General features: G+C 48.6%; 2 protein-coding genes across 2 annotated transcripts in view; both read left to right on the top strand.

Moving 5' to 3' along the window:
- trpm3 (transient receptor potential cation channel, subfamily M, member 3) overlaps nucleotides 1-27,500 on the top strand; it is a gene marked incomplete at both ends in the record, with an annotated part of 443,339 nt that overhangs the window by 276,617 nt on the left and 139,222 nt on the right. The window contains 3 exon segments of the mRNA XM_084323130.1: nucleotides 6,650-6,851; nucleotides 11,448-11,661; nucleotides 24,662-24,786. Of these exon segments, the coding sequence (XP_084179256.1) occupies nucleotides 6,650-6,851; nucleotides 11,448-11,661; nucleotides 24,662-24,786 (541 nt within the window).
- LOC311236149 (axin interactor, dorsalization-associated protein-like) lies at nucleotides 20,061-21,072 on the top strand. The gene has a single exon (XM_084323773.1). It carries the CDS (start codon nucleotides 20,131-20,133, stop codon nucleotides 21,040-21,042), a length of 912 nt encoding a protein of 303 aa, XP_084179899.1. The 5' UTR covers nucleotides 20,061-20,130; the 3' UTR covers nucleotides 21,043-21,072.

Genomic DNA, 27,500 nt, shown 5'->3' with positions numbered 1-27,500 from the left:
AAGTGCGCAGCGACCAGGAAGGGACTGGGAATTGGCATACGACTAACATTGGGATGGGAGAAAATTGGAGGAAAATGGAGGGGGAAAAAGACCAATAAAAAAAAAAAAATTAGATCAAGTCATACACCAATTCTAAAATTGAAAGCTTGGCCTGGTGATGGCGCTAGAGGAAAGGTCATGAGGTCACCAGAATCAATACAGTTAATCTAGGGGTCATACTATTGGAATGAAAGCTATCGAAAGCTATTATATACAGTTCATCTAGGGGTCATAATATTTGAATGAAAGCTATCGGAGTTATCGTGTTCACAAGTAGGCCTGATGGTGGCGCTAGAGGAAAGGTCATGGGGTCACCAAAATCAAAAGGGTTCATCCTCTAGGGGTCATAAATGTGCACCGGAAAGTAGAATTGTAAAGGATTTGAATGAAAGCTATTGGAGTTCACATGAGAACCCAGCGGCAGCTGCGGTCAGGGTAAATCCATGACATGCAGACTGGCTTCCCTCCAGGGGGTTAAGACACAGACTATCACTCTGTTACCTTCAGACTTATCCTGAAGACAAAATGTTATCATAGAGGGAGAGATAGAGGGGGGAGAGAGAGAGAAAGAGAGAGAGAGAGAGAGAGAGAGAGAGAGAGAGAGAGAGAGATAGATAGATAGATAGATAGATAGATAGATAGATAGATAGATAGATAGATAGATAGATAGATAGATAGATAGATAGATAGATAGATAGATAGATAGATAGATAGATAGATAGATAGATAGATAGATAGATAGATAGATAGATAGATAGATAGATAGATAGATAGATAGATAGATAGATAGATAGATAGATAGATAGATAGATAGATAGATAGATAGATAGATAGATAGATAGATAGATATAGATATAGATATAGAGATAGATAGATAGATAGATAGATAGATAGATAGATAGATAGATAGATAGATAGATAGATAGATAGATAGATAGATAGATAGATAGATAGATAGATAGATAGATAGATAGATAGATAGATAGATAGATAGATAGATAGATAGATAGATAGATAGATAGATAGATAGATAGATAGATAGATAGATAGATAGATAGATAGATAGATAGATAGATAGATAGATAGATAGATAGATAGATAGATAGATAGATAGATAGATAGATAGATAGATAGATAGATAGATAGATAGATAGATAGATAGATAGATAGATAGATAGATAGATAGATAGATAGATAGATAGATAGATAGATAGATAGATAGATAGATAGATAGATAGATAGATCTGATGGCCTGGGGGAAGAAGCTGAGCCGGAGTCTCTCTGTTCTTGCAGCGTGTGACCGTAGGCGTTTGCCTGACCGCAGCAGCTTGAAAAGGCTGTTGTTGGGGTGGTGGGGGTCTTTCTTTATTCTGCAGGCTCTGGATTTGCACCTCCTGTTATAAGTCCTGCAGAGAGAGATAGGTGGGGGGGAGATTAAGAAAGAGGAAAGAGTGGTGGGAGGAGAGAGAGGAGAGAGTGTGTGAGAAAGAGAGGGCAAGATATAGGTACACAGAGAGAGAGATGGAGATGGAGAGATATGAAGAGAGAGAAATTAAGAGAGAGAGAGAGCTCTTCAAAGAGAGGAGAACAGACAGAGACAGGGGTCGAGGGAGTGAAAGACAAAGGGGTTTGGATCCCTCTCCTCCTCTCCCACTCGTGCCTCATGCAGATGACAGCCAGATGTCAAGCTGTCACTATGCTCCCTGCACATGTTACCGCAAGGCCTACCTAACTGTGACACCTGTCTGTGACACCTGCCTTCTTTCTCACTCCTCCTCTTCCTCCACTTCTCTCTCTCTCCCTCTCTCTCCCCCCCCCCCCTCTCTCTCTCTACACACCTCCTGTGGTCTTCTGCTGGATACCACGGCTTGGAATCAATCACTTGCCATTCAATTCAATCTATTCAAAATGTTTGAAGAAATTGATGTTTACTTGCTGATGACATACTGTAGCATCCGTTCTCATCCTATTCAATATAGTAGGTTGGATAGTATGGCTTTTTGTTTTGCATCAAAGATCTTTTGATGGGGAGCTCCAGTGGCTCACCGCATATCTCGGCGCTATTTCTGCGTCGGGGGAAACCGTGCTGCGTCACGGATCTGGTGGACTCCGAGTTCGATTCCCGGACCCGCCGTCATTTGCCAGAATGTCTTCCCCTGCTCTATATCCCGTTTCACCCTGTATCTGTCGGTCATGCTTGACCAGAAAAGCGATATACGCTAAAAAAAAAAAAAAAAAAAAAAGTTAAAAAAAATAAAAAAAATCTTTTGATATTTGAATGTGAAAGAAAACCCACTTGAACATGAATTGATCCCAACCCTGCTGGTGTGGGTCTGTGTTAGCGGTGTGGGTCTGTGTTAGCGGTGTGGGGCTGTGTTAGCGGTGTGGGGCTGTTAGCGATGTGGGTCTGTGTTAGCGGTGTGGGGCTGTTAGCGATGTGGGTCTGTGTTAGCGATGTGGGGCTGTTAGCAGTGTGGGTCTGTGTTAGCAGTGTGGGGCTGTTAGCAGTGTGGGGCTGTTAGCAGTGTGGGTCTGTGTTAGCGGTGTGGGGCTGTTAGCAGTGTGGGTCTGTGTTAGCAGTGTGGGGCTGTTAGCAGTGTGGGGCTGTTAGCAGTGTGGGTCTGTGTTAGCGGTGTGGGGCTGTTAGCAGTGTGGGTCTGTGTTAGCAGTGTGGGGCTGTTAGCGATGTGGGTCTGTGTTAGCAGTGTGGGGCTGTTAGCAGTGTGGGGCTGTTAGCGGTGTGGGGCTGTGTTAGCGGTGTGGGGCTGTTAGCGGTGTGGGGCTGTTAGCAGTGTGGGGCTGTTAGCGATGTGGGTCTGTGTTAACGGTGTGGGGCTGTTAGCGGTGTGGGGCTGTTAGCGGTGTGGGGCTGTGTTAGCGGTGTGGGGCTGTTAGCAGTGTGGGGCTGTGTTAGCGATGTGGGTCTGTGTTAGCGGTGTGGGGCTGTGTTAGCGGTGTGGGGCTGTTAGCGGTGTGGGGCTGTTAGCAGTGTGGGTCTGTGTTAGCAGTGTGGGGCTGTTAGCGATGTGGGTCTGTGTTAGCAGTGTGGGGCTGTTAGCGATGTGGGTCTGTGTTAGCGGTGTGGGGCTGTTAGCAGTGTGGGGCTGTTAGCGATGTTGGTCTGTGTTAGCGGTGTGGGGCTGTTAGCGATGTGGGTCTGTGTTAGCAGTGTGGGTCTGTGTTAGCAGTGTGGGGCTGTTAGCGATGTGGGTCTGTGTTAGCGGTGTGGGTCTGTGTTAGCGGTGTGGGGCTGTGTTAGCGGTGTGGGGCTGTTAGCGATGTGGGTCTGTGTTAGCGGTGTGGGTCTGTGTTAGCGGTGTGGGGCTGTTAGCGATGTGGGTCTGTGTTAGCAGTGTGGGTCTGTGTTAGCAGTGTGGGGCTGTTAGCGATGTGGGTCTGTGTTAGCAGTGTGGGTCTGTGTTAGCAGTGTGGGGCTGTTAGCGATGTCGGTCTGTGTTAGCGGTGTGGGGCTGTTAGCGGTGTGGGGCTGTTAGCGATGTGGGTCTGTGTTAGCAGTGTGGGTCTGTGTTAGCAGTGTGGGGCTGTTAGCGATGTGGGTCTGTGTTAGCGGTGTGGGGCTGTTAGCGATGTGGGTCTGTGTTAGCGGTGTGGGGCTGTTAGCGGCGGGGGCTGTTAGCAGTGTGGGTCTGTGTTAGCGGTGTGGGGCTGTTAGCAGTGTGGGTCTGTGTTAGCGGTGTGGGGCTGTTAGCGGCGGGGGCTGTTAGCGATGTGGGGCTGTGTTAGCGGTGTGGGGCTGTTAGCGATGTGGGTCTGTGTTAACGGTGTGGGGCTGTTAGCAGTGTGGGGCTGTTAGCGATGTGGGGCTGTGTTAGCGGTGTGGGGCTGTTAGCGGTGTGGGGCTGTTAGCGGTGTGGGGCTGTTAGCGATGTGGGGCTGTTACCGGCGGGGGCTGTTAGCGGTGTGGGGCTGTTAGCGATGTGGGTCTGTGTTAACGGTGTGGGGCTGTTAGCAGTGTGGGGCTGTTAGCGATGTGGGGCTGTTAGCAATGTGGGTCTGTGTTAGCGGTGTGGGGCTGTTAGCGATGTGGGGCTGTGTTAGCGGTGTGGGGCTGTTAGCGATGTGGGGCTGTTAGCGGTGTGGGTCTTTGTTAGCGGTGTGGGTCTGTTAGCGGTGTGGGTCTGTTAGCGGTGTGGGTCTGTGTTAGCGGTGTGGGTCTGTTAGCGATGTGGGGCTGTTAGCGGTGTGGGGCTGTTAGCGGTGTGGGGCTGTTAGCGATGTGGGTCTGTGTTAACGGTGTGGGGCTGTTAGCGATGTGGGGCTGTTAGCGATGTGGGTCTGTGTTAGCGGTGTAGGGCTGTTAGCGGTGTGGGGCTGTTAGCGATGTGGGTCTGTGTTAGCGGTGTGGGGCTGTTAGCGATGTGGGGCTGTTAGCGGCGGGGGCTGTTAGCGATGTGGGGCTGTTAGCGATGTGGGTCTGTTAGCGGTGTGGGGCTGTTAGCGATGTGGGGCTGTGTTAGCGGGGTGGGGCTGTTAGCAGTGTGGGGCTGTTAGCGGTGTGGGGCTGTTAGCGATGTGGGGCTGTTAGCGGTGTGGGGCTGTTAGCGGTGTGGGGCTGTTAGCGATGTGGGGCTGTTAGCGGTGTGGGGCTGTTAGCAGTGTGGGTCTGTTAGCGGTGTGGGGCTGTTAGCGGTGTGGGGCTGTTAGCGGTGTGGGGCTGTTAGCGATGTGGGGCTGTTAGCGGTGTGGGGCTGTTAGCGGTGTGGGGCTGTTAGCGATGTGGGGCTGTTAGCGATGTGGGGCTGTTAGCGGTGTGGGGCTGTTAGCGGTGTGGGGCTGTTAGCGGTGTGGGGCTGTTAGCGGTGTGGGGCTGTTAGCGGTGTGGGGCTGTTAGCGGTGTGGGGCTGTTAGCAGTGTGGGGCTGTTAGCGGTGTGGGGCTGTTAGCGATGTGGGTCTGTTAGCGGTGTGGGGCTGTTAGCAGTGTGGGGCTGTTAGCAGTGTGGGGCTGTTAGCGGTGTGGGGCTGCACAATCAGCAGGAAGAGCCTCGTGATTAAACCGGGATTTGATTCTTATCGTCCTACAATGTGATTCTAAAACAACTCTTGACCTTATTATTTCTAGATGCAAAGCACCTCTATTACAGGCATGGCAATTTGTGCGAGACCTGTTAGATCCATGAGACAATGTTTTTACGGCCCTGTTGTTCTACCATTCGACTAATACCCCACGCATCATAAATGTTACACATCAGTTACACTTTTATTGTGTAAATGTCCCCGGCTCCCTGTTCATATAATGGGTGCACAACACTTTCATTACAATAGACAACACAGACTGAACTAGCACTGCTGCAGAGCTTCACTAAGCCTACAACGGAAAACAAACTTTCAAAGTGTGACAACATAGTAAAATTGGTTGTTAAACCCTGATTCACTATATTATAAGGGCACATACAGTTTTGAGATTTAGTAGAAGGCAAAAATGCTCAGTCTAAATTAAGTATTACTTAATCTTGTATTGAGATTTCAAATCATGTTTTCTTAAAACAGGAGAAAAAATCTGCCAATGGGATGAGCTCATTTCACTTGTTCCAAGACACATGGGCTTGTTTCAAGGATTTTCTCAGAACAAGCTCAATTATCTTGAAACTTGCCTAAATATATAGATATTATCACTTGTTTCAAGACGTTTCTTTTTTTGTATCCACTTTTTCTCCTCTGTTTTTCTATTTTTCTCCCATCCCCAATTACCCGCTGTGCCAATTCTCCCCTCCCCTGTCTTGAACGTTGCTTGCATATGGCCCCACTGGCCGGTTGTAGCGAGGATAGAAGCTTTGCATCATGTGTCCCCTCCGATACACAAGGAGGCAGCCTGTCACATCTTTTCACCTGCCAGCGTGGACTCTCATTGGCGAGGTGTAACGTGTGGGAGGCTCACACTACCCCCGCCATTTCCTGTCTCTGCTGTGCAGGCGTCCCCAACCGACCTGTAGGAGTCGCTGTCCACAACGTCCAGATTACCACCCATCGACTTCCACCCGCTAACTCTGCCAATTGAGTTAGTATGACGACTGGCCCAAGCCGGAGGCAACGCCGACAGCCGGAGTCAAACCCGGTGTCTCTTGGGTTGGTGACGAGCGCAATGCCCGCTGCACCACCCAGCCGCCGTTTCAAGACGTTTCTTAAAACAAGTCCAAGTTTAAATTATGATGGGGATCTATCCACGTCTGTCTGTACATACCTGCATATAATCCTTTTTACATATATCTGTATCTACTATTATCTGTATTCAGTCATTCATACTATATCTGCACATATCCCTTACCCTGCTCTTACTAGTTACGCTGCTGGCCAGTATGACTACTACCATAGTATCTTACCTGTATCACTGTACATATTATGCATACTACAACCCTGTACATACATCTGATTAGCACTATTACTCAGTAATACTAATTAATATTTTATACCCAGTTTAATCACCTGTACATTGTATACTTGTATATTACTATTGCACTTTACTGCTACATTTGCACTCTGGTTGGCTGCCAGACCTCTTTTCATTGTACTGTACTTGTGCTGACACAAGATTACATTAGAATCTAACCTGATCTAATGTTATTCTTACGTCTCGGCTCCCCTCCTCCCCAGGTGCTGCTGTGGCCGTCTGATAGGTCAGCATGTGGGTCTGCCGCCGGGCATCTCGTCCAGTCAGAATGATAAGGCGGAGCGGCTGGCCAAGAACGACAGCCTGTCTGAGAAATGGTCCATCAGCAAGCACACGCAGCTCAGCCCCACCGACGCCTTCGGCACCATCGAGTTCCAGGGAGGAGGTCACTCCAACAAAGCCATGGTGACTTAGACAGAGTGGACAGCGTGGAGGAGAACAGAACAGTGTGGAGGAGTGTTGTCAGGGCAGCAGAACAGACAGCGTGGAGGAGAACAGAACAGTGTGGAGGAGTGTTGTCAGGGCAGCAGAACAGACAGTGTGGAGGAGTGTTGTCAGGGCAGCAGAACAGACAGTGTGGAGGAGTGTTGTCAGAGCAGCAGAACAGAACAGTGTGGAGGAGTGTTGTCAGTGCAGCAGAACAGACAGTGTGGAGGAGTGTTGTCAGTGCAGAACAGACAGTGTGGAGGAGTGTTGTCAGCAGAACAGACAGTGTGGAGGAGTGTTGTCAGAGCAGCAGAACAGACAGTGTGGAGGAGTGTTGTCAGGGCAGCAGAACAGACAGTGTGGAGGAGTGTTGTCAGAGCAGCAGAACAGACAGTGTGGAGGAGTGTTGTCAGCAGAACAGACAGTGTGGAGGAGTGTTGTCAGAGCAGCAGAACAGACAGCGTGGAGGAGTGTTGTCAGAGCAGCAGAACAGACAGCGTGGAGGAGTGTTGTCAGCAGAACAGACAGCGTGGAGGAGTGTTGTCAGAGCAGCAGAACAGACAGCGTGGAGGAGTGTTGTCAGCAGAACAGACAGCGTGGAGGAGTGTTGTCAGAGCAGCAGAACAGACAGTGTGGAGGAGTGTTGTCAGCAGAACAGACAGTGTGGAGGAGTGTTGTCAGAGCAGCAGAACAGACAGTGTGGAGGAGTGTTGTCAGAGCAGCAGAACAGACAGTGTGGAGGAGTGTTGTCAGTGCAGCAGAACAGACAGTGTGGAGGAGTGTTGTCAGAGCAGCAGAACAGACAGTGTGGAGGAGTGTTGTCAGAGCAGCAGAACAGACAGCGTGGAGGAGTGTTGTCAGAGCAGCAGAACAGACAGTGTGGAGGAGTGTTGTCAGAGCAGCAGAACAGACAGTGTGGAGGAGTGTTGTCAGAGCAGCAGAACAGACAGACAGTGTGGAGGAGTGTTGTCAGAGCAGCAGAACAGACAGTGTGGAGGAGTGTTGTCAGAGCAGCAGAACAGACAGTGTGGAGGAGTGTTGTCAGAGCAGCAGAACAGACAGCGTGGAGGAGTGTTGTCAGAGCAGCAGAACAGACAGTGTGGAGGAGTGTTGTCAGAGCAGCAGAACAGACAGTGTGGAGGAGTGTTGTCAGAGCAGCAGAACAGACAGTGTGGAGGAGTGTTGTCAGAGCAGCAGAACAGACAGTGTGGAGGAGTGTTGTCAGGGCAGCAGAACAGACAGTGTGGAGGAGTGTTGTCAGGGCAGCAGAACAGACAGTGTGGAGGAGTGTTGTCAGCAGAACAGACAGTGTGGAGGAGTGTTGTCAGAGCAGCAGAACAGACAGTGTGGAGGAGTGTTGTCAGGGCAGCAGAACAGACAGTGTGGAGGAGTGTTGTCAGGGCAGCAGAACAGACAGTGTGGAGGAGTGTTGTCAGGGCAGCAGAACAGACAGTGTGGAGGAGTGTTGTCAGCAGAACAGACAGTGTGGAGGAGTGTTGTCAGGGCAGCAGAACAGACAGTGTGGAGGAGTGTTGTCAGGGCAGCAGAACAGACAGTGTGGAGGAGTGTTGTCAGTGCAGAACAGACAGTGTGGAGGAGTGTTGTCAGCAGAACAGACAGTGTGGAGGAGTGTTGTCAGCAGAACAGACAGTGTGGAGGAGTGTTGTCAGTGCAGAACAGACAGCGTGGAGGAGTGTTGTCAGAGCAGCAGAACAGACAGACAGTGTGGAGGAGTGTTGTCAGAGCAGCAGAACAGACAGTGTGGAGGAGTGTTGTCAGAGCAGCAGAACAGACAGTGTGGAGGAGTGTTGTCAGAGCAGCAGAACAGACAGTGTGGAGGAGTTTTGTCAGAGCAGCAGAACAGACAGTGTGGAGGAGTGTTGTCAGTGCAGAACAGACAGACAGTGTGGAGGAGTGTTGTCAGAGCAGCAGAACAGACAGTGTGGAGGAGTGTTGTCAGAGCAGCAGAACAGACAGTGTGGAGGAGTGTTGTCAGAGCAGCAGAACAGACAGTGTGGAGGAGTGTTGTCAGTGCAGAACAGACAGACAGTGTGGAGGAGTGTTGTCAGTGCAGCAGAACAGACAGTGTGGAGGAGTGTTGTCAGAGCAGCAGAACAGACAGTGTGGAGGAGTTTTGTCAGAGCAGCAGAACAGACAGTGTGGAGGAGTGTTGTCAGAGCAGCAGAACAGACAGCGTGGAGGAGTGTTGTCAGAGCAGCAGAACAGACAGTGTGGAGGAGTGTTGTCAGAGCAGCAGAACAGACAGCGTGGAGGAGTGTTGTCAGAGCAGCAGAACAGACAGCGTGGAGGAGTGTTGTCAGAGCAGCAGAACAGACAGCGTGGAGGAGTGTTGTCAGAGCAGCAGAACAGACAGTGTGGAGGAGTGTTGTCAGAGCAGCAGAACAGACAGCGTGGAGGAGTGTTGTCAGAGCAGCAGAACAGACAGTGTGGAGGAGTGTTGTCAGAGCAGAACAGACTGCAGATGGGGCAACAATTCAAGAATTTAACGGGAGAAGAACTGTACGGAATTTGTGGGACGGTGTATTTGCAGCCTTTATTAAAGTCAATCCAAGTCACTGGGGAGTGTGAATGCGGTACAGCGCCTGAGAGTCCTCAGCCTCTTTAACTATAAATGTGCATGACACATGACGTCTTTAGCTAATTAGGTTTGAAGACTTATATGGTTCTTCCTCTAAAGAATTCATTAGAGGGGTGGGGGGGGGGGAATTTTCCACCGCCATGATGTTCTGCAAGAGACCGAGGGACTGTCAGCTGCCGGGAAAGAGGTTGAAATAGGGGATACAACTAGATTCGCTTCATCACGTTACAAAAGGTTTGTCATTGCGATGTCAAAAGTGGCTGTTTTGTGGACCGAGTTGTAGTGGCAGCTGTGGCTCACCGCAAATCTCACGCTAACATTTTGATTAAAAGCCTCAAATCAGATTCAAAAGTCGTAGAATGAACAGTCTCAGATTTCATGAACAAAAATGTAATGATTCGAAAATAATTAGAAATCATAATTGGTATCGTATAGAGCTGGAAAAAGGTACAGCTACTGTATCTGATTTTGACCATGGTAACCAAGTATATTAACTGTAATAACCATGGCGACAGTATCAAACACTGTTATTACCATACTGATGTTGAATTTGTGAGCTCGGTTAAACGATTCACCCTGATACATCTGAAATGGGCTTAAACTAAGTAAGGGATAATCAACGAGTAGGTGTGCGTTAAGTGGTTTTTAGGGCACGATGTGTAGGCGAAGAACGTCAGTCACAGCCTCAAGTCTTCGCCATTGTTTTGCAAGTTGAATTGCGAGGAAGGGATGTGCCATGATATGAAGGGATTATGCAAATCCAGGAATGAATTGCCTCTCCGCATACCAATCTGCTTTGCTAGATCTATCTTCGAAAAACAATAATCGCCCAAAAAGAATAATACTGTGCGTGTAATTGCAGAATAATTATATACATGTGTAAAACACAGCAGTGCAAAACAATTAATGGTGTTTGATGTAAGTGCACCGATGCCGGAGAGTGAGGTGAAGCACATCCTACCTGGTCAGCAACGCTGTTGTAAACCTTGAAGCAGAGGCACTTTTAACACCTAACGTTAGCTTTGTGCCATATAGTGCTGGGTCCATTGACAGCCTCTGTAAAACAGCAAGGAGTATGAAACTCGTTTATGTTCCTTGTAAAACAGGCACAAATACAAAAACGATGAATGAAAGTCCCTATTATTAGGCTCCTCAAATATCGTCATTCATAAAAAAAAAACATCATATTTTACAACGCCGAGTAATAACCCACCAGGGTTATTGCTGCATATTTATGCTCTGTCATCTTTGAGGTGGCGAGAGGCCACTGTGTGAGGCCACTGTGTGAGGCCATGACATGTAAGCGAAAGGAAATGAGAAGGGAGGGGATTTGAGCTAAACTTGCTTGGGAATAGTTAGGACACAGACAGCGTGTGACATGACAAGTGAAGGGATTATGAAGTTTGCTTAGAGGATGAGTTTAGAACGGTGACTAATCTTGAGCCGGAACTATGCACGCATTAAACGTTAACCTTCCGGCGAATCAGAAAAGAGTATTCATCTGGGCTATGGTATAATGTTCTATTGATTATAATATGCATAATTCCAAGCTAGTGAATTGGACAAGATAAATTGATGCCATGATTTGATTAACCGCTAGTTTACTTTTAGTTTGTATTGACAGCATGATTAGTAAAAGAGTGGATTATCTACACAGAGGTGTCTGCTCTTCAAATCTTTTAATATCCGGCGATATTACTAACTCACTCGACCAGTGACTCATTCATTCACTCACGGTTAGCCGATCTGCCCCTAGTGGTGGCTTGCAGGCAATGCACTTTGTGTAACGTGCTTGGCATCTATGATATTGTGTCCTTGTTTTATTTATTTTTTTATCTCAAATGGCTATAGATCAAAAATATTCATTTGAAAAATGTATACATATGCAAAGTATGAACATGTGTAACTATGTGTGTTGTGGGCGTGTATAAGCCTACATGTATACATGTGTGTAACCCCTGTGTCCGTGCTCCTAGTATGTGCGCGTGTCTTATGACACCAAGCCTGACCTGCTGCTCCACCTGATGACCAAGGAGTGGCAGCTGGACCTGCCAAAGCTGCTCATCTCGGTGCACGGAGGCCTGCAGAACTTTGAGCTGCAGCCCAAACTCAAGCAGGTGTTTGGCAAGGGGCTCATCAAGGCTGCCATGACCACCGGAGCCTGGATCTTCACGGGAGGGGTCAACACAGGTGTGTGTGTGTGTGTGTGTGTGTGTATGTGTGTGTGTGTGTGTGTGTGTGTGTGTGTGTGTGTGTGTGTGTGTGTGTGTGTGTGTGTGTGTGTGTGTGTGTGTGTGTGTGTGTGTGTGTGTGTGTGTGTGTGTGTGTGTGTGTGTGTGTGTGTGTGTGTGTGTGTGTGTGTGTGTGAGGGTCCATGTTTATAGGAGAGAGTTGGAGAGGTTAAAACGTCTTAAGGTGTCCACCACATGCTCTTTTACAAAATGCTCCCAAGTAGTGGTAACTCCACCTTAAAATCTACTTTTTGAAATTAAATAAATGTTTCTCTGAGGAATTATGTACTGTGTACAGAATGCCACCCGTAATTCCACAACTACTAGAAAGACCATAACAGACTGCTCACATATTACCGGCATAATATTTCCACAATAAATACAAATGTAAAATAATGGATTAATTTGTTATGTTATGATAGTAATAAGAAACACCAGGACACCTGTACAATTATAATGAATTATATAGTGTATTCATTCATTCAGAATGACACAACCTGCTTACCACAAAAAAAGATTAAGATAAGCTATCAAGTGCTAAAAGTGAACTGATTCATAAAACAATTGTTAAGAGTTTGTATTATAGGCTACTATAATACACATTACATTATAACATGTACTATTTATAGTACCAACAACACCTTGTCTAGTCTTGTGCCAAAAAGCAATATTTGGGGTGACAGCACACACCTACGCAGAGCCGCCTGTACTGTACGTCAAAAGATGTGTTACAGTGGAACGCTGTGCAACTCTCTGCGTAGGAGTGTGTTTAATTGACAGTGGAACGTCGTTCAACTCTCTGCGTAGGAGGGTGGGGTAGGTATTAGGCTATAATATAATAGGCAAGTAATATACTATCTTTAGTACCAACAATATGGCGGCACAGATACACTTTGAAGTCATTCTTCTTAGTCTCACAACGTGTTGTTAACGGTAGCTACTGCTGCCTTTGTACAGCAGTGTAAACTGCCATATTGACAGTGGTGGAAAGTATTTTTACTCAAGTACTCTACCTAAGTAGCAATTTCGTACTTAAGTACTTTCGCTACTTGTCCTTTACGTTGAGAATGCAGCTGTGACTGCGTCCCCGACCGCCAAGAACCTTGGTGTTGTCCTCGACGACCAGTTGAACTTCTCTGCTCACATCGCAGCGACGACCAGAACCTGCCGATTCCTCCTGAGCAACGTCAGAAGGATCCGCCCCTTCCTGACAAAAGAAGCCACCCAACTCCTCGTCCAATCAACAGTCATCTCCCGCCTCGACTACTGCAATGCACTGCTCGCTGGCCTCCCGGCCACTGCCACTAAGCCTCTTCAACTCATTCAGAACGCAGCGGCCCGCCTGATCTCAAACCTACCGAAGTCGGCCCATGTCACCCCACTTCTTAGGGACCTGCACTGGCTCCCCATTGCTGCACGAATCCGCTTCAAGGCCCTCGACCTAGCATACCGTGCGGCAAAGGGAACCGCTCCCGCCTACCTCCGGTCAATGGTCTCTAACTACACACCCTCAAGACCCCTACGCTCTGCATCTTCTGGCCGCCTCAGACCTACTCCTATCCAAGCTCCGGGAGGGTCATCAAAGAGAAGTCGCCTATTCTCAGTCCTTGCCCCACAATGGTGGAATGAACTACCCACCCCAGTTAGGACAGCCGAATCACGTCCAATCTTTCGCCGTCGACTAAAGACGCACTTCTTCAACCATTATCTGAATAAAAAAAAAAAAAAAAAAAAAAAAAATCTAACCCTAACTAACCGTACTGTCATGCACTTGTCCTAATAAACTAACCTACACTGTAGCACTCAACACTTTGATGAACATTGTTGCTCAGCTGATAGAGTTGTGCCCTTCCTGATGGCTTGTCGTACAGAACTTGTAAGTCGCTTTGGATAAAAGCGTCAGCTAAATGACTAAATGTAAATGTAATGTAAATGTACGTGATTATTAAAATTTTAGGGAACATTATACTTTTTACTCCACTACATGTATCTCTGAACCCATCACTTACTAGTTACTTTGAAGCAAAATATTTTGCATAAAAAACATGGTAAGAATGTATGAAGATTATATACTTTCACATTTGAAGCCTGTCAACTTCAAGAGGACGTAATCAGAGCAGCATAACGCTGCTGGAGGGACAAAACCTCATAACTCCAAAAACCCAACTTTTCAGCAGATGAAAAAAACGAACACAGATTTGAGGGCGAATAGAGTTACGAGGTTTAGACAGATGATTGGTTTAATGCTTTGCCATTGTATAGACTTTGTAAAACCACACACACATGGAGGATGATCTACTGAGTTGATACATTTAAAAAAAAAATAAAAAAATTAAATGGAGTTAGGAGGTTTTGTCCCGCCAGCAGCGATAACGATAGGTTATGTATATAACCTAGTTATATGAGTACTGGCTGAGCGTCCTGCTCTTCGCCATCGAGATATACCTCATCTCCAGTACCTAGTGTACTCCATCAACGAATAAAAAAACAATACACCCAGCACCTGTCAGGCCCCGCCCTAGTGACGTACTATATAGCACTAGGCGTGGTCACCACTCGCTCTTCCTCGGAAAAAAAACGTTTCCAAAGAAAAGTTTCCCCAAGGGACCTCAGGGCAAGCTAAGAGCAGGACGCTCAGCCAGTACTCATATAACTAGGTTATATACATAACCTATCGTTATATTAGTCGTACTGGCGAATCGCGTCCTGCTCTTCGCCATCGAGATATGGGGACAGAGCAGACGCGAGGAACGACAAATGCACCCCCTGAGGACCCGAAAGCCCACATCAGGGGGGAGGGGAGTCCCGTCACCCCATCCTTCCTAATGAAGAGGGGGCGGCAGTCAACTCCACCCGAGTGCGAACAAGAGGGAACTAGAACCTCTTGAATGCACAGCACAGGCGGAACCACATGTGACACAACACATTGTGGCCCACACCCACACACCCCTGCTACCCCACCAAAGGACGGGAAGCAGGAGAGGTTCCAGACCTCAGTACCGCCTGGGAGACAGAACCCCCGGTCATGTCCATGAGGTAAAATCTTACGAAGGGACCCGGTGAGGACCATGAAGCCGCAGCACAGATGTCCTCCACCGAGGCCCCACCCAGCAGGGCGGCAGAGGCCGCCACCCCACAAGTGGAGTGCGCCCTGACGCCCCCAGGGGGAGCCAGCCCGGCCAACGTGTAGCAAAGGGCAATGCCCTCGCACAACCAATGGGACAGGTGCTGTTTCGACAGTGCCTTACCAGCACGAGAGCCACCGTAACAGACAAAGAGCTGATCGGTAGCCCTGAGGCCCTGAGTACAGCTGAGGTAAATCCCCAAAGCCCGGACCGGACATGACAGGTGAAGGCCCGCCTCCAACTCACTAGCGTGAGGAGGCGGATGAAACGCCTGAACCATAATATCCTTGGAGCGGAAAGAACTCCGGATATTTTTTGGCACGAAGGCTGGATTAGGCCGCAGAGTGGCACCGCTATCGGAACGAATAGACAGGCACTCGGGCCGCACCGAGAGAGCACAAAGCTCACCCACGCGCTTAGCGGAGGTGACGGCCAGCAGGAACGCAGTCCCAAAGGCCTTGCTCAAGAGGCTCAAACGGGGCCTCGGACAACCGACGAGGACCAATTGAAGATCCCAACTCGGAGCCAGAGAACGTTTCACCGGCTTAAGGCGCCGAGCGCCAAGCAGGAAACGCTTCACAAGAGGGTGGCCTTACACCACTCTTGGAAAATACGCCACCTACCCGTGTAACCCACGATAGTGGAGGGAGCATGCGCGTTCCGGATGGTACCAACCACAGAAGGATCCATCCTCTCCAGACTCACCCTCTCACCAGCCAAACCATCAGCGGCTGGCCCAGCACAGGGAACTAACACAGAGACCCGTGCGCTTGAGAGAGGGCCTGCGATGACCAAGGAACAGGCCACGACGGGGCTACCAAGAGCTGGATCAGGACCGGGAACCACACAGCTGCGCCCCGGTCCGGCGCAATCAGGATCAAGGAGCTGCGCTCCTCAACGTACCCACCCCAACAACTGACCTAACAGATGTATGGGGGGAAGAACCCCAGACAGCACGGCATCGGTCCCAGACCTGCCTGACTATGTCCGGACATAATCCCCACCCGTCAGGGTGAGGACCGCCCCGCGACATTACACCTGTACCCACATTCACCCTGCCGGGGATGTGGAGAGCCCTCAGGCCGCGCAGATGGAGAACGCCCATAGCCAGCCGCCCGCCGCCCGGTGCAGACGGGGGGAGCGTACTCCTCCCTGTCTGTCGATATACGAGGCTGACATCGTATTGTCCGTCCTGATAAAACACCGTTTGAGGACCAGAAGGGCCGCTTTCAATACCAACACATTGAACGTAGCGCAGACCGGGCAGCATGGCTTGCCAGCTGCCCCCTACTGCGTTGGCCCGACGCGTCTCCAGCGAGGGACAGCCTACTGCCCATGGGGACCCCCCTGGTGAGGACCCCAGGCCCTCCCCAGGGGGCGAGGTCCCCCAGTACTGACACAGGAACCTTAGCCGCTTCCACTTGCCTCTCACCAGGTCTATTTCCATACTGGAAAAGAACCACCTCCGTAACCTCCTCCTGGGGTGAAGAGGAGGCCAAGAGGGACCACGGAATGAGCATATGCCATCATACCGAGCAGTCGTATCACGGACAGCGCCATAACCGTCCTAGGACGGAACCTCCCGAGCGTGTCGACAACACGCTCTGAGAGGGATGCCCATAGCACTCCACCCGTTGACTGGGAAGAGGAGTACTGCCTGGTATGAGACCTGACGATCCACCTTGACCGCCAAGGACCAGAACGTCGTCAGGGCAGAATACACTTCGTAACCCCTGACGACGCAGAGGCCCCAGTGCGGCCTCCACGCACTTGGTGAAGATGCGGGGAGCCAGAGAAAAGCCGAACGGCAGCCTCTGGTACTCATACGCTAACCCTGCAAAGGAAGAGTAGGTAAGCCCTAGGATGGAAGATCGGGGATGCGAATACGCATCCTACAGGTCTATGGAGGAGAACCAGACCCCCACCTGACAGTGTTCAACAGGTAAGAGACTATCCAAAAAATGCTGAACCTTCCCATGGAACAGGTCCAGTATGGGTCTGACACCCCCCCTCCCGATTTCTCAGGCACCAGAGAACACCGGGAGGAAAACGCCACGACGATGGCTTGCTTCGTCCACAGAGATTGGATCTCGTTGACCAGAGCTGTCACTGCTGGTGACCCTGACAATAGGGTCTGTACCAAACCCGAAAACGGGTGGGGTTGTGTAAATACAAGTCCCCGCCTCAGCGTTCTCTCCATCCACCTCGACATATGGTACTGGTGTAGCCATATGTGATGACACTCCCAACGCACCCGCCGCCATGTGGCGCAGGTCCGCTAGGAACTGTAGATAGGCGGCCCGGTCCCACCCGCTGTGCGTAGCCAACCCTGGACCCGTGCGAGCAGAGCGTTCCGTGTCGGGACATCTGACCCTGACACTACCCACAAGGCAATCGCACCCAAGGGGGGACCCCGACAGAAAGGGCCGGTTTGATACGGGGAAGCTGACATCAGTCTAGGTGACAAAAGCTCCCCCACTGAACACCCCTCCAGAACATGCTGAGGAGTTGTTCTGCAGCTGGACATGCAAGGTGTGAGGCCTCATGGGTTCCTACACACCGTAGCCCTGCAGTGATATTACTACCACCCAAATCACGCGCGCCTGCGAGACCACTGCCAATCTTTCAGGAGTGGGAGGCACCAACATGATACCCGGCCCGGCGAAGGCGAGGTCGGGGAAGCCCGCACTGTGTGCCTCAAAAAGGTTTCGAGACCCCCTGCTGACAACACTTGTAGTTGACAGACGTAACACCAGGCTCAACCAAACACAGCTTATGGTGTGGGAGCCGCTTGACAGCACAACATTCTCACGGACAGACCCAGGCTCAGCCATCAACTGGGTGTCAGCCCCTGTCCCCATGAGAAGCGAAACGTGGGGCTGCATGCGCTTCAACGAAGGCTTGCGGCCCGCAGCCAAAGGAAACAAATCAGAGCCCCTTTTCCGCTGATGTTGGGGGAGGGAGTGATCGGAGAGCGGGCTGCTCGCGGCAGGACGACAACGGCTTGTATATTCCAAGCCGAGCTCATCCAACATGGCCGATCCCTCGGTCGCCAAGGCTGTCGGCCTTGTGGACACCTGTCGATTCAACGCCCAGGATACCTCTGGCGGGGGAAAACATGGCCGCCTGTCGAGGGCCTCGCCATAGCCGCTGACGAGGCCGTGCTCTCACCTCTGGCTGCGCGGCGTGAAGCGGTGTGGGGCCTAGGACAAATACCGCCCACGCTCCAGCGGAAGACCAAGATCCTCTGCGGAGAGGGGAGGCCTGAACGGTTATAGCTTGCGGCTAGGTCAAAGCTAATAACGTCAACAACCTCGCGCGATGTGTCGACGTCGGCTGGCCCTCAAGGCCCCGCCACCAGACACCATTTTTGACAGAAAAAACAGCAATTCAAACACAGTTACTAATTGCTGCCAATTCCATACCGTGGCGGTACAGGCTTTAGCAGCCCACCAGCCACTCGCCAGGCCGACCCACCTCATGGCGTCGGCCGGGCTGGCACTGTTTCAACATGTCAAAAGCAAAGGACTAATGCTAACACGGAGCACCAGTGGTGGTTGCAACCAGCAACCGCCACTGTGGTGTGCACCATGAAGGGGTTAATGAATAAATGAACTAACACCACGAATATACTGTAGAATGGGCTAGCCCATGCACACAACGTTAAAGGGATGCGGACCAGAGAACCAGTCCCACGTTCATTCATAATATTCACAAACAGCACACCAGCCCTAGACCTCAGCCCATTTACCCATGAAAAGGTAAACAAAGCCCCCCCGCAATACTCCACCAGTAGACACCGATTGACCCGTCAGCATGAATGGTAAAGAGGAGGGAAGACTGTAGTGTAGACAGACATTCCCGCAGCAGGGAGACAAAACAGAAACAGTAGCCCAACATAGCATAGCGTTCGCCGCGCGCTCCAGGATAACGGGGAAAACAACAACGTTTACCCAGATATCCCGCCACTTGCGCCAATACACAACTCGGTTGTCTCCCGGGACAACTCGAGCACATCACAAACACCAGCATTGTCATGCCTAGTGACATCCCACAGCGGGGAACAGTAGAACAGTGACCCAGCATTATAGCATTTAGTATTAGCAGCGCGCTCCAGGACAGCCTGGGAAACGTCCACCTCAGAGGGACATTTACCCAAACATCCTGCCCCTGGCACCGATATACAACTCGGTTGTCTAACAAAACAACAAGCAGCATTACTAACACCAGCGATAATGCCTAGTGGCGCAGGTCCTACCTTGTGTGAGGTAGCTCGATAGCTACACCTCACACGCCGTCCCTCTGTCTGCTGTCAACAAGACGAGGAGACTACAGACTCGACGCTGAGATGCATCGAAATGCATCCCGCTGCAGAGTCGCAGAACCCATACGAGCGCCGTCAGAACATGCCGCGAAGATTCCAGGGGTAGGCAAATCTCCGGTAAGCACTCAACCTAATTTCTCTAAACTTTTCATAACAACTAGTTGCATAGGGTGCACGCATCCGCTATGATGGAAACGAAAATAGAGGAAGAGCGAGTGGTGACCACGCCTAGTGCTATATAGTACGTCACTAGGGCGGGGCCTGGCAGGTGCTGGGTGTATTGTTTTTTTATTTGTTGATGGAGTACACTAGGTACTGGAGATGAGGTATATCTCGATGGCGAAGAGCAAGACGCGATTCGCCAGTACGACTAATATAACTGGACCACATGCCACTTTAACATAACCTTTAATCAGAGCAGCATAACTGGACCACGTACCACTTTAAGATAACCTTTAATCAGAGCAGCATGACTGGACCACATACCACTTTACCATAACCTTTAGAGGTCAATGGATCGAGGATAGAATGCTCCCAAGCACTGGGATACACAAATGTCATGTAGAATGCATACTTCTTGGATACTTACAGTAAGTACATTCAATAGTAAATACTTTTTACTTAAGTCAAATCTACTTTTACCAGAGTACTCATTTATCTGGGTATTTCTACTTTTACTTAAGTAAAGGAACTGTGTACTTCTTCCATCACTGGGTATTGAGATGGTTCAGTTGTCTGCCGTAATATGTTGCTATTTGACGTTTTAGGCTAGAAAGCTTCCTTTCTCTCTTGGTCTTAGCAAGGCTGGGTTTGAACTTTTCTTCATGTTAGTCAAGACAAAAGCACCCAGAAATCAGTGGACACTGGGATGACACACCATCTAAAACATATAGGTCTGGGTAACGACGATGCAGCGAACGTTGTAGAATATCGTCGACGATGCTTCAATGAGAGCTCTTCCCATACCCATCCTGTGAAAATGTCAGATGTCAACAAGACTGTTCAGAAATGGCATGCGAGTTTTGGAAAAGGAACAGACTTTGATTCGTGGGGACAATTAGTGGAAGCTATAGACGAGTACCAAATACTTGCACGACAACTGCAAAAGGAGTTCCAGTCAACACAGTCATCTGACTTCACAGAGGATCAGAAGAAAACATTAGGGAAGGTGGCAACATGCTTGGAGATGAGAAGTGCAGCTTTGCAGTGCACACAGTCCAAGGAGGAGTTCAAGCTCGAAGACCTGAAGAAACTGGAACCCATTATTAAAAACATACTGACCTACAACAAAGGTTTTCCCTTTGACGTCCAGCCAGTACCCTTGAGGAAAATCCTTGCTCCAGGAGAGGAGGAGGACCTGGAGCTTGAGGAGGAGGATGCAGTCACAGGAGCTGGGTCTCCAGAGGAGTTCCCCTCCAGAGTGCCAGGTACATTGTTGCCACGGTTACCTTCAGAGCCTGGGATGGCACTACTCACAATAAAGATTGACAAAATTGGATTGAAGGATGCTGGGCAATGCATTGATCCCTATATGACCATTAGTGTAAAAGACGTGAATGGCATAGATCTGAACCCAGTGCAGGAGACTCCTGTGGCCAGCAGGAAGGAAGACACGTACATTCACTTCAGCGTGGACGTGGACATCCAGAGACACGTGGAGAGACTGCCCAAAGGAGCAGCCATCTTCTTTGAATTCAAGCACTACAAGCCCAAGAAAAGGTTTACCAGCACAAAATGTTTTGCCTTCATGGAACTGGATGAGATCAAACAGGGTCCCATTGTAATAGAGCTGTATAAGAAGCCCACCGACTTCAATAGGAAGAAACTCCAGCTCCTAACTAAGAAACCACTTTATCTCCATCTCCACCAGACATTGCACAAGGACTACTAAGTTAGCTCTGTGGACTCTTAAAGGGTAATTTCAGAGATTTGGACCCCTACCCCTCGCCCCATTGTCTTTAACGGTGCTTGAGAAAGGACAACATCGTTGGTAAGTAGGAAATATGGCTAGGGGTCCTAAATTCCCGAACATAACCCTTTAAAGCATCACTCTTTAAAAGCTGCCTCCAAACCGAATCATCTTCGGACAAAACGTGGCGTTCCACTCTCAACACAGTCAGCGGTATTTAACTAACAGCCCCCCATTCCACGGATTGGAAGTAGAAACGAGAAACGGCGAGCCAAATGTCGACCACGTCAGGTCAGATCAGCACACTATTTTTGCAGTCTAGTAGGCTCTGATTTGTTATTATGTTTTCATGCTTGCACCACTGGCACGCCACCTCCAGACAGTCTTCCTTAACCTTCTACTTTGGGAGACAAGAGAGTAAGCAACACGAGATGCGCGTGCTTCGGGGGTATGCATGTCGTTTTGGGGCGAGTCCAAAAAGTCTTGACTATGGAGTGTGAACTGTGCCCTTACCGACTTCAAGTCAACTTGGAAACACATCTACGGTGGCTAGGTGCACCATAATTGCACAATTACAGCACATGATTACGCAATACAAATGTCACTGGGCCGCCACACATACATCTTTGATGAACATTGTTACTCAGCTGATAGAGTTGTGCCCTTCCTGATGGCTTGTCGTACAGAACTTGTAAGTCGCTTTGGATAAAAGCGTCAGCTAAATGACTAAATGTAAATGTAAATGTAAATGTAGGTCAAAATGACCTCTGTGACCTTTCTCACAACTCTTTTGGTGTTTTGTAAATGTAATCATAAAAACAATGTTAAACTAAATACACGTATTTATGAAAAGTCAAGGACCTGCACCCGCCTTCTATTTCAACAAAGCTATTACGTCTCCAGACCCACATGGATGTAATTCCTCCATTTTTAATCTACATTGATCCAACCCATCGATGAGACCACATCATAACACTACGCCATATTATCAGGCCCCTCAGGGTAGAGCGCTGGTCTGGAATCAGCAAGAAGGTCCCTTTTTAGGAGAAAAACGATTTAATCGAGAATTGTAATTATACTTTCCTCCGCTTGATATTGACCAAGGGTTCTGAAAATGAAGCATTATAGAAATAGTTTAAACTTTAGGTTAGGAGTTTTTATCTGCCATTCTGTATCTATTTGACCATTTGTAGAAGAGATAATGTGTTATATATTGTTAAAAACGGGTCTGGTCTGAGCTCAGCGAGAGATTGTTTTAAAACAACAGATTCGATTAAACCCACTGATCGATAATAACGCTACATCAGTGATTAGAGCTGATAGGAAGGAAGGATCCAGAGAGAGGCGCACGCACCGTGAATATAGAGTGTGTGTGTGTGTGTGTGTGTGTGTGTGGTGTGTGTGTGTGTGTGTGTGTGTGTGTGTGGTGTGTGTGTGTGTGTGTGTGTGTGTGTGTGTGTGTGTGTGTGGTGTGTGTGTGTGTGTGGTGTGTGTGTGTGTGTGTGTGTGTGTGGTGTGTGTGTGTGTGTGTGTGTGTGTGTAGGTGTGTGTGTGTGTGTGCGTGTGTGTGTGTGTGTGTGTGTGTGTGTGTGTGTGTGTGTGTGTGTGTGTGTGTGTGTGTGTGTGTGTGTGTGTGTGTGTGTGTGTGTGTGTGTGTGTGTGTGTGTGTGTGTGTGTGTGTGTGTGTGTGTGTGAGAGTGACAGAGATGGGTGACTCCAGGTAGCGACCCCGAGATGCACTTAAGCCTCAAACAAATCGACTTGAGACATGACTTGACACTCGTACCCAAGCGGTTTCAGACTCGACTCGGACTTCGAGACTAGGGGACACATGAATAGCGTAAGAGAATTGGCACAGCCTAAATAGATAAATCATTTTCAAGGTAACATTCTGTGCATTTCACCTGCATTGACCAAAATGAGCTGTCATCCAAACGCGCCTAGGCGCTTGCTGCTTGGCCTGCTGTGCTCGTGCTTACACAGGAGAGCCTGTCGACCGGTCTCACTGTGCACAGTAGAGACATGTGTGTGTTACATAATAGGAATGCGCTGGGGAAATATGGTTATAATTCAAGGTTTGCTTGTTCTTCTAATGTAACTCAAGTCCAGTAACTGCACAATCATGCTTTCTCAGCCCGCAGGAATGCTTTCACCAGGGGCGTAGGTTTGGTTTCAACATTGGGGGGGACATCTCCGCCCCCCCCCCCCCCCCCCCCCCTGTATTGTTTCTGCACATTCAAAACATATCACACATGTTTTGCCTTGTTCAATATTAGTTACAGGTAAAAAGGATATATAAATGTTGTCTTTCATATTAGCTATATTTTTTTATAAATGTACCCCCACCCCCCCAAATATATGACTGTGGCTTTCACTTCCTATTAACAAGGTATTGTAAGTCCTATTTAGTCTGTGAAGGACAAGTCTACATACTGCATCAACATCTGAGTCATGATCTGACACTGGATTTACTACACTATATTGCTAGACTCAGCTCGTTGACGTAACACCTCTTTATTTTCCTCTAACGTGAATTGGTTTCTATTTGTTTTATAGCGATGCCCCATGGGAAATTCATTGAATATAGTTTGGCCAGAGTAATTGACCTTGACTTTCACTCACTACGCTACCGCTACCTGAGGGAGAGAGCAGATTCTGGTGGATAAAACAATCCTGTCCATATCAACTGTTTTTTTAGGCTAGCCTACCTGTCCATATCAAGTGTTTTTTTTAGGCTAGCCTACCTGTCCATATCAAGTGTTTTTTTAGGCTAGCCTACCTGTCCATATCAAGTGTTTTTTTAGGCTAGCCTACCTGTCCTTATCAAGTGGTTTGCTAGGCTAGCCTATCTGCCCATATCAAGTGGTTTGGTGGGCTAGCCTATCTGCCCATATCATGGTAACAATAAATAAAGAATTACTTTTAAAAGCAAAGCTGTCTTCCGTATTGCAGTGCAGTATTAAAGTGACCTTATTGATACCGTAAGGTAGATAAAACATAAAGTAGTTATATTCAAATGAAAGACAATCAACATGGAAAACAAAGAGCATTACCTAGAAATAACCATGTTATTTCACAGCTGTCTTTGCTAGCCTGATGGATACAGTGGATTAAACACATATTATTCCAAAGGCACTTGAGACTTGGACTTGGATAAAATGACTTGTGAGTATCTCTGGTGTGTGAGAGAGAGAGAAAGAGAGAGAGTCCAACATGCTTTATCGTTTAAAGCAGTATATCACTAATCTAAGATTAAGTTAAGTATTGATCAAAGCAAAGCTTTACCTGTGTATTTCTCGTTCCCCCTCTCTCCACATCTCTCGCCCTTTCCTCTCTCTACCCCTATCTCTCTCTCCCTCGCTCTCTCTCCACATCTTCCTCACTCTGTCTCCCCCTCTCTCTCTGTCTCCCTCTCCCCCTCTCTCTCTCTGTCTCTCTCACTCTGTCTCTCTATCCACGTCTCCCTCTCTGTCTCCCCCCCTCTATCTCTGTCTCCCTCTCCCGCTCTCTTTCTCCCTCTCTCTCTGTCTCTCTCTATCTCTGTCTCTCTCTCTCCACGTATCTGTCTCTCTGTTTCCCTCTCACTCTGTCTCTCTCTAAGGTGTGATCCGGCATGTGGGTGATGCGTTGAAAGACCACGCCTCTAAGTCCAGGGGGAAGATCTGTACTATAGGCATTGCTCCCTGGGGCATCGTAGAGAACCAAGAGGACCTGGTGGGAAAGGACGTGAGTAAGAGTGTGTGTGTGTGTGTGTGTGTGCGTGTGCGCGCGCGTGTGTGTGTGTGTGTGTGCGTGTGTGTGTGTGTAAGGCGGCTCTTAGTGTAGTAATGGAGACGAGAGGCGGGGAGTGCATTGTGCGTCTGGGGTTGGTTCTGTAATAGGTCTACAAAGGAGCGCACATGCGATAAATGTAATTAATTTCACATGCATAACTCATGAGAGCTATAGAGCTTTCTCTAGGCTTTTGAAAATGTAGAGGAACACTTGCAGCCGAGGAAATGCCTGCCTTTTTCTTTCTCTCATTTGACGCACAACTTTAAAAACATGATTACTGGGCGCCCCAGTGGCGAACCACATAGCGCGCTCAGCCGCGACACGGCCGACCCGGGTTCGATTCCCGAACCCGTCGTTATTTGGCGAATGTCTTCCCCCCACTCTGTCTCCCATTCCTCCTCTGTCTCTCTCTACTGGACTGCCCAGTAGAAATAAAGCGATAAAACGCAAAAAAAATAAATAAAAAAAAATAAAAATAAAAACATGATTACTGATATTTCTGTGGGTCCAAATGAAGAAACGCGGCAGTCCTATAGGTCCTGAAGGTAGTTTTGATGGCACTCCTACATGTCCTGAAGGTAGTTTTGATGGCAGTCCTACAGGTCCTGAAGGTAGTTTTGATGGCAGTCCTACAGGTCCTGAAGGTAGTTTTGATGGCAGTCCTACAGGTCCTGAAGGTAGTTTTGATGGCAGTCATACAGGTCCTGAAGGTAGTTTTGATGGCAGTCCTACAGGTCCTGAAGGTAGTTTTGATGGCAGTCCTACAGGTCCTGAAGGTAGTTTTGATGGCAGTCATACAGGTCCTGAAGGTAGTTTTGATGGCAGTCCTACAGGTCCTGAAGGTAGTTTTGATGGCAGTCATACAGGTCCTGAAGGTAGTTTTGATGGCAGTCATACAGGTCCTGAAGGTAGTTTTGATGGCAGTCCTACAGGTCCTGAAGGTAGTTTTGATGGCAGTCCTACAGGTCCTGAAGGTAGTTTTGATGGCAGTCCTCCGTTAATGGCGAACGGATGGTGCCTAGGCGGAGCACGCTGCGTCAATGGAGCTCATAACATAATAATATTAATATCTGTGTAATACAAATATTTGTGTCCATCTCATTATCTGTGCTTTCCTGAATTCATATTTGGATTCGGACTCATCCCTAATGTGCAGGGAGGTAGAGGGGGGGTTTGGGAAGTGGAACTGACTACCCAGGGTCCCAAACCTGACGAGGGCCCTCAGAGGTTCTAGATGAAAAATGAAAAAACAATTTTCCTCTTATGACAAAATGAGGCAATTTTTTATGGTAATAACATACAATTAGTGCTGCTCTTTTGTGCATGTGTGTCTGCGTGTGTCCATGTGCATGTGAATCTGTGTGTGCTTTCTTGATTCTTTTGAAAAAGAGAGTAACAGAGCTGAGAGATAGAGATAGAGCGAGAGACAGAGAGAGAGAGTGGGCGGTGAAAACGTGGAATGCGTGGGAGCCAGTATACTTTCTCGCACGCGCCACATGGGCCAGGCCGCAGCTTACCAGAACGGATAAATTGCTGTTGACAGCTTATTATCTGAGATGCTGAGTAAGCTGTTTTGATCTGCGATAAACAGCTCCATCGATCAGACTCGGACAAGTGGCTGGACCGTATGATAAAAGGCAGCAAATGCTGACTCATCCAGATCTGACTCATCCAGATCCCCTCTCTCCCCCATATAATCAACACAAGTCCCGTGTTGCAAATGTACAGTGTAAAATGTGTGTGTGTGCCCCCCCCCCCGTGTTGCAAATGTACAGTGTAAAATGTGTGTGTGTGCCCCCCCCCCCCCCCCCCACCTCCAATGTACAGCCCTCACCCAACCCACCCAACCCCACCCCACCCAACCAACCTCCTCCAATGTACAGTTTCTATGCCAAATGTATATACACTCCTTTTCTGGACACTTTTGTATCACAAACAGTACTGTATTTACAAATCTGATATGTCATAAATGTATAGATGTAGCAGTACTGTCTATCTGTATGTCGTCTATCTGTATGTCATGTATGTCATATATGTTATGATGAATTGAAAATGGGGGACCCTGATGTAAACAAGTCGAAAGTCTTTCTCTGGTCTGCATCCCCTTAACAATTGTATGTATTGAGCTGTACTGTACTGTACCCATTCTGCAATCTGTTAATAAACTTTTCAATCAATCAATCAATCAAAGCATGCCCCCCCCCCATATAATCAACATGAGTCCCGTGTTGCATGTCCCCTCTCTCCCCCCATATAATCAACATGAGTCCCGTGTTGCATGCCCCCTTTCTCCCCCATATAATCAACACGAGTCCCGTGTTGCATGTCCCCTCTCTCCCCCATATAATCAACATGAGTCCCGTGTTGCATGCCGCCCCCCCATATAATCAACATGAGTCCCGTGTTGCATGCCCCCTCTCTCCCCCCATATAATCAACACAAGTCCCGTGTTGCATGCCCCCCCCCCCCATATAATCAACATGAGTCCCGTGTTGCATGCCCCCTCTCTCCCCCCATATAATCAACACGAGTCCCGTGTTGCATGTCCCCTCTCTCCCCCATATAATCAACATGAGTCCCGTGTTGCATGCCCCCCCCCCCCCATATAATCAACATGAGTCCCGTGTTGCATGCCCCCTCTCTCCCCCCATATAATCAACATGAGT

This window comes from Notolepis coatsorum (assembly GCF_963971535.1).
Source record: "Notolepis coatsorum genome assembly, chromosome: 10".
Taxonomy (NCBI): domain Eukaryota; kingdom Metazoa; phylum Chordata; class Actinopteri; order Aulopiformes; family Paralepididae; genus Notolepis; species Notolepis coatsorum.
This window is presented reverse-complemented; position numbering and strand designations above follow the sequence as displayed.

Bases quoted from the DNA above. Each gene is read 5' to 3' on its own strand.
- LOC311236149 (XM_084323773.1), top strand. From the start codon at position 20,131: ATGTCAGATGTCAACAAGACTGTTCAGAAATGGCATGCGAGTTTTGGA.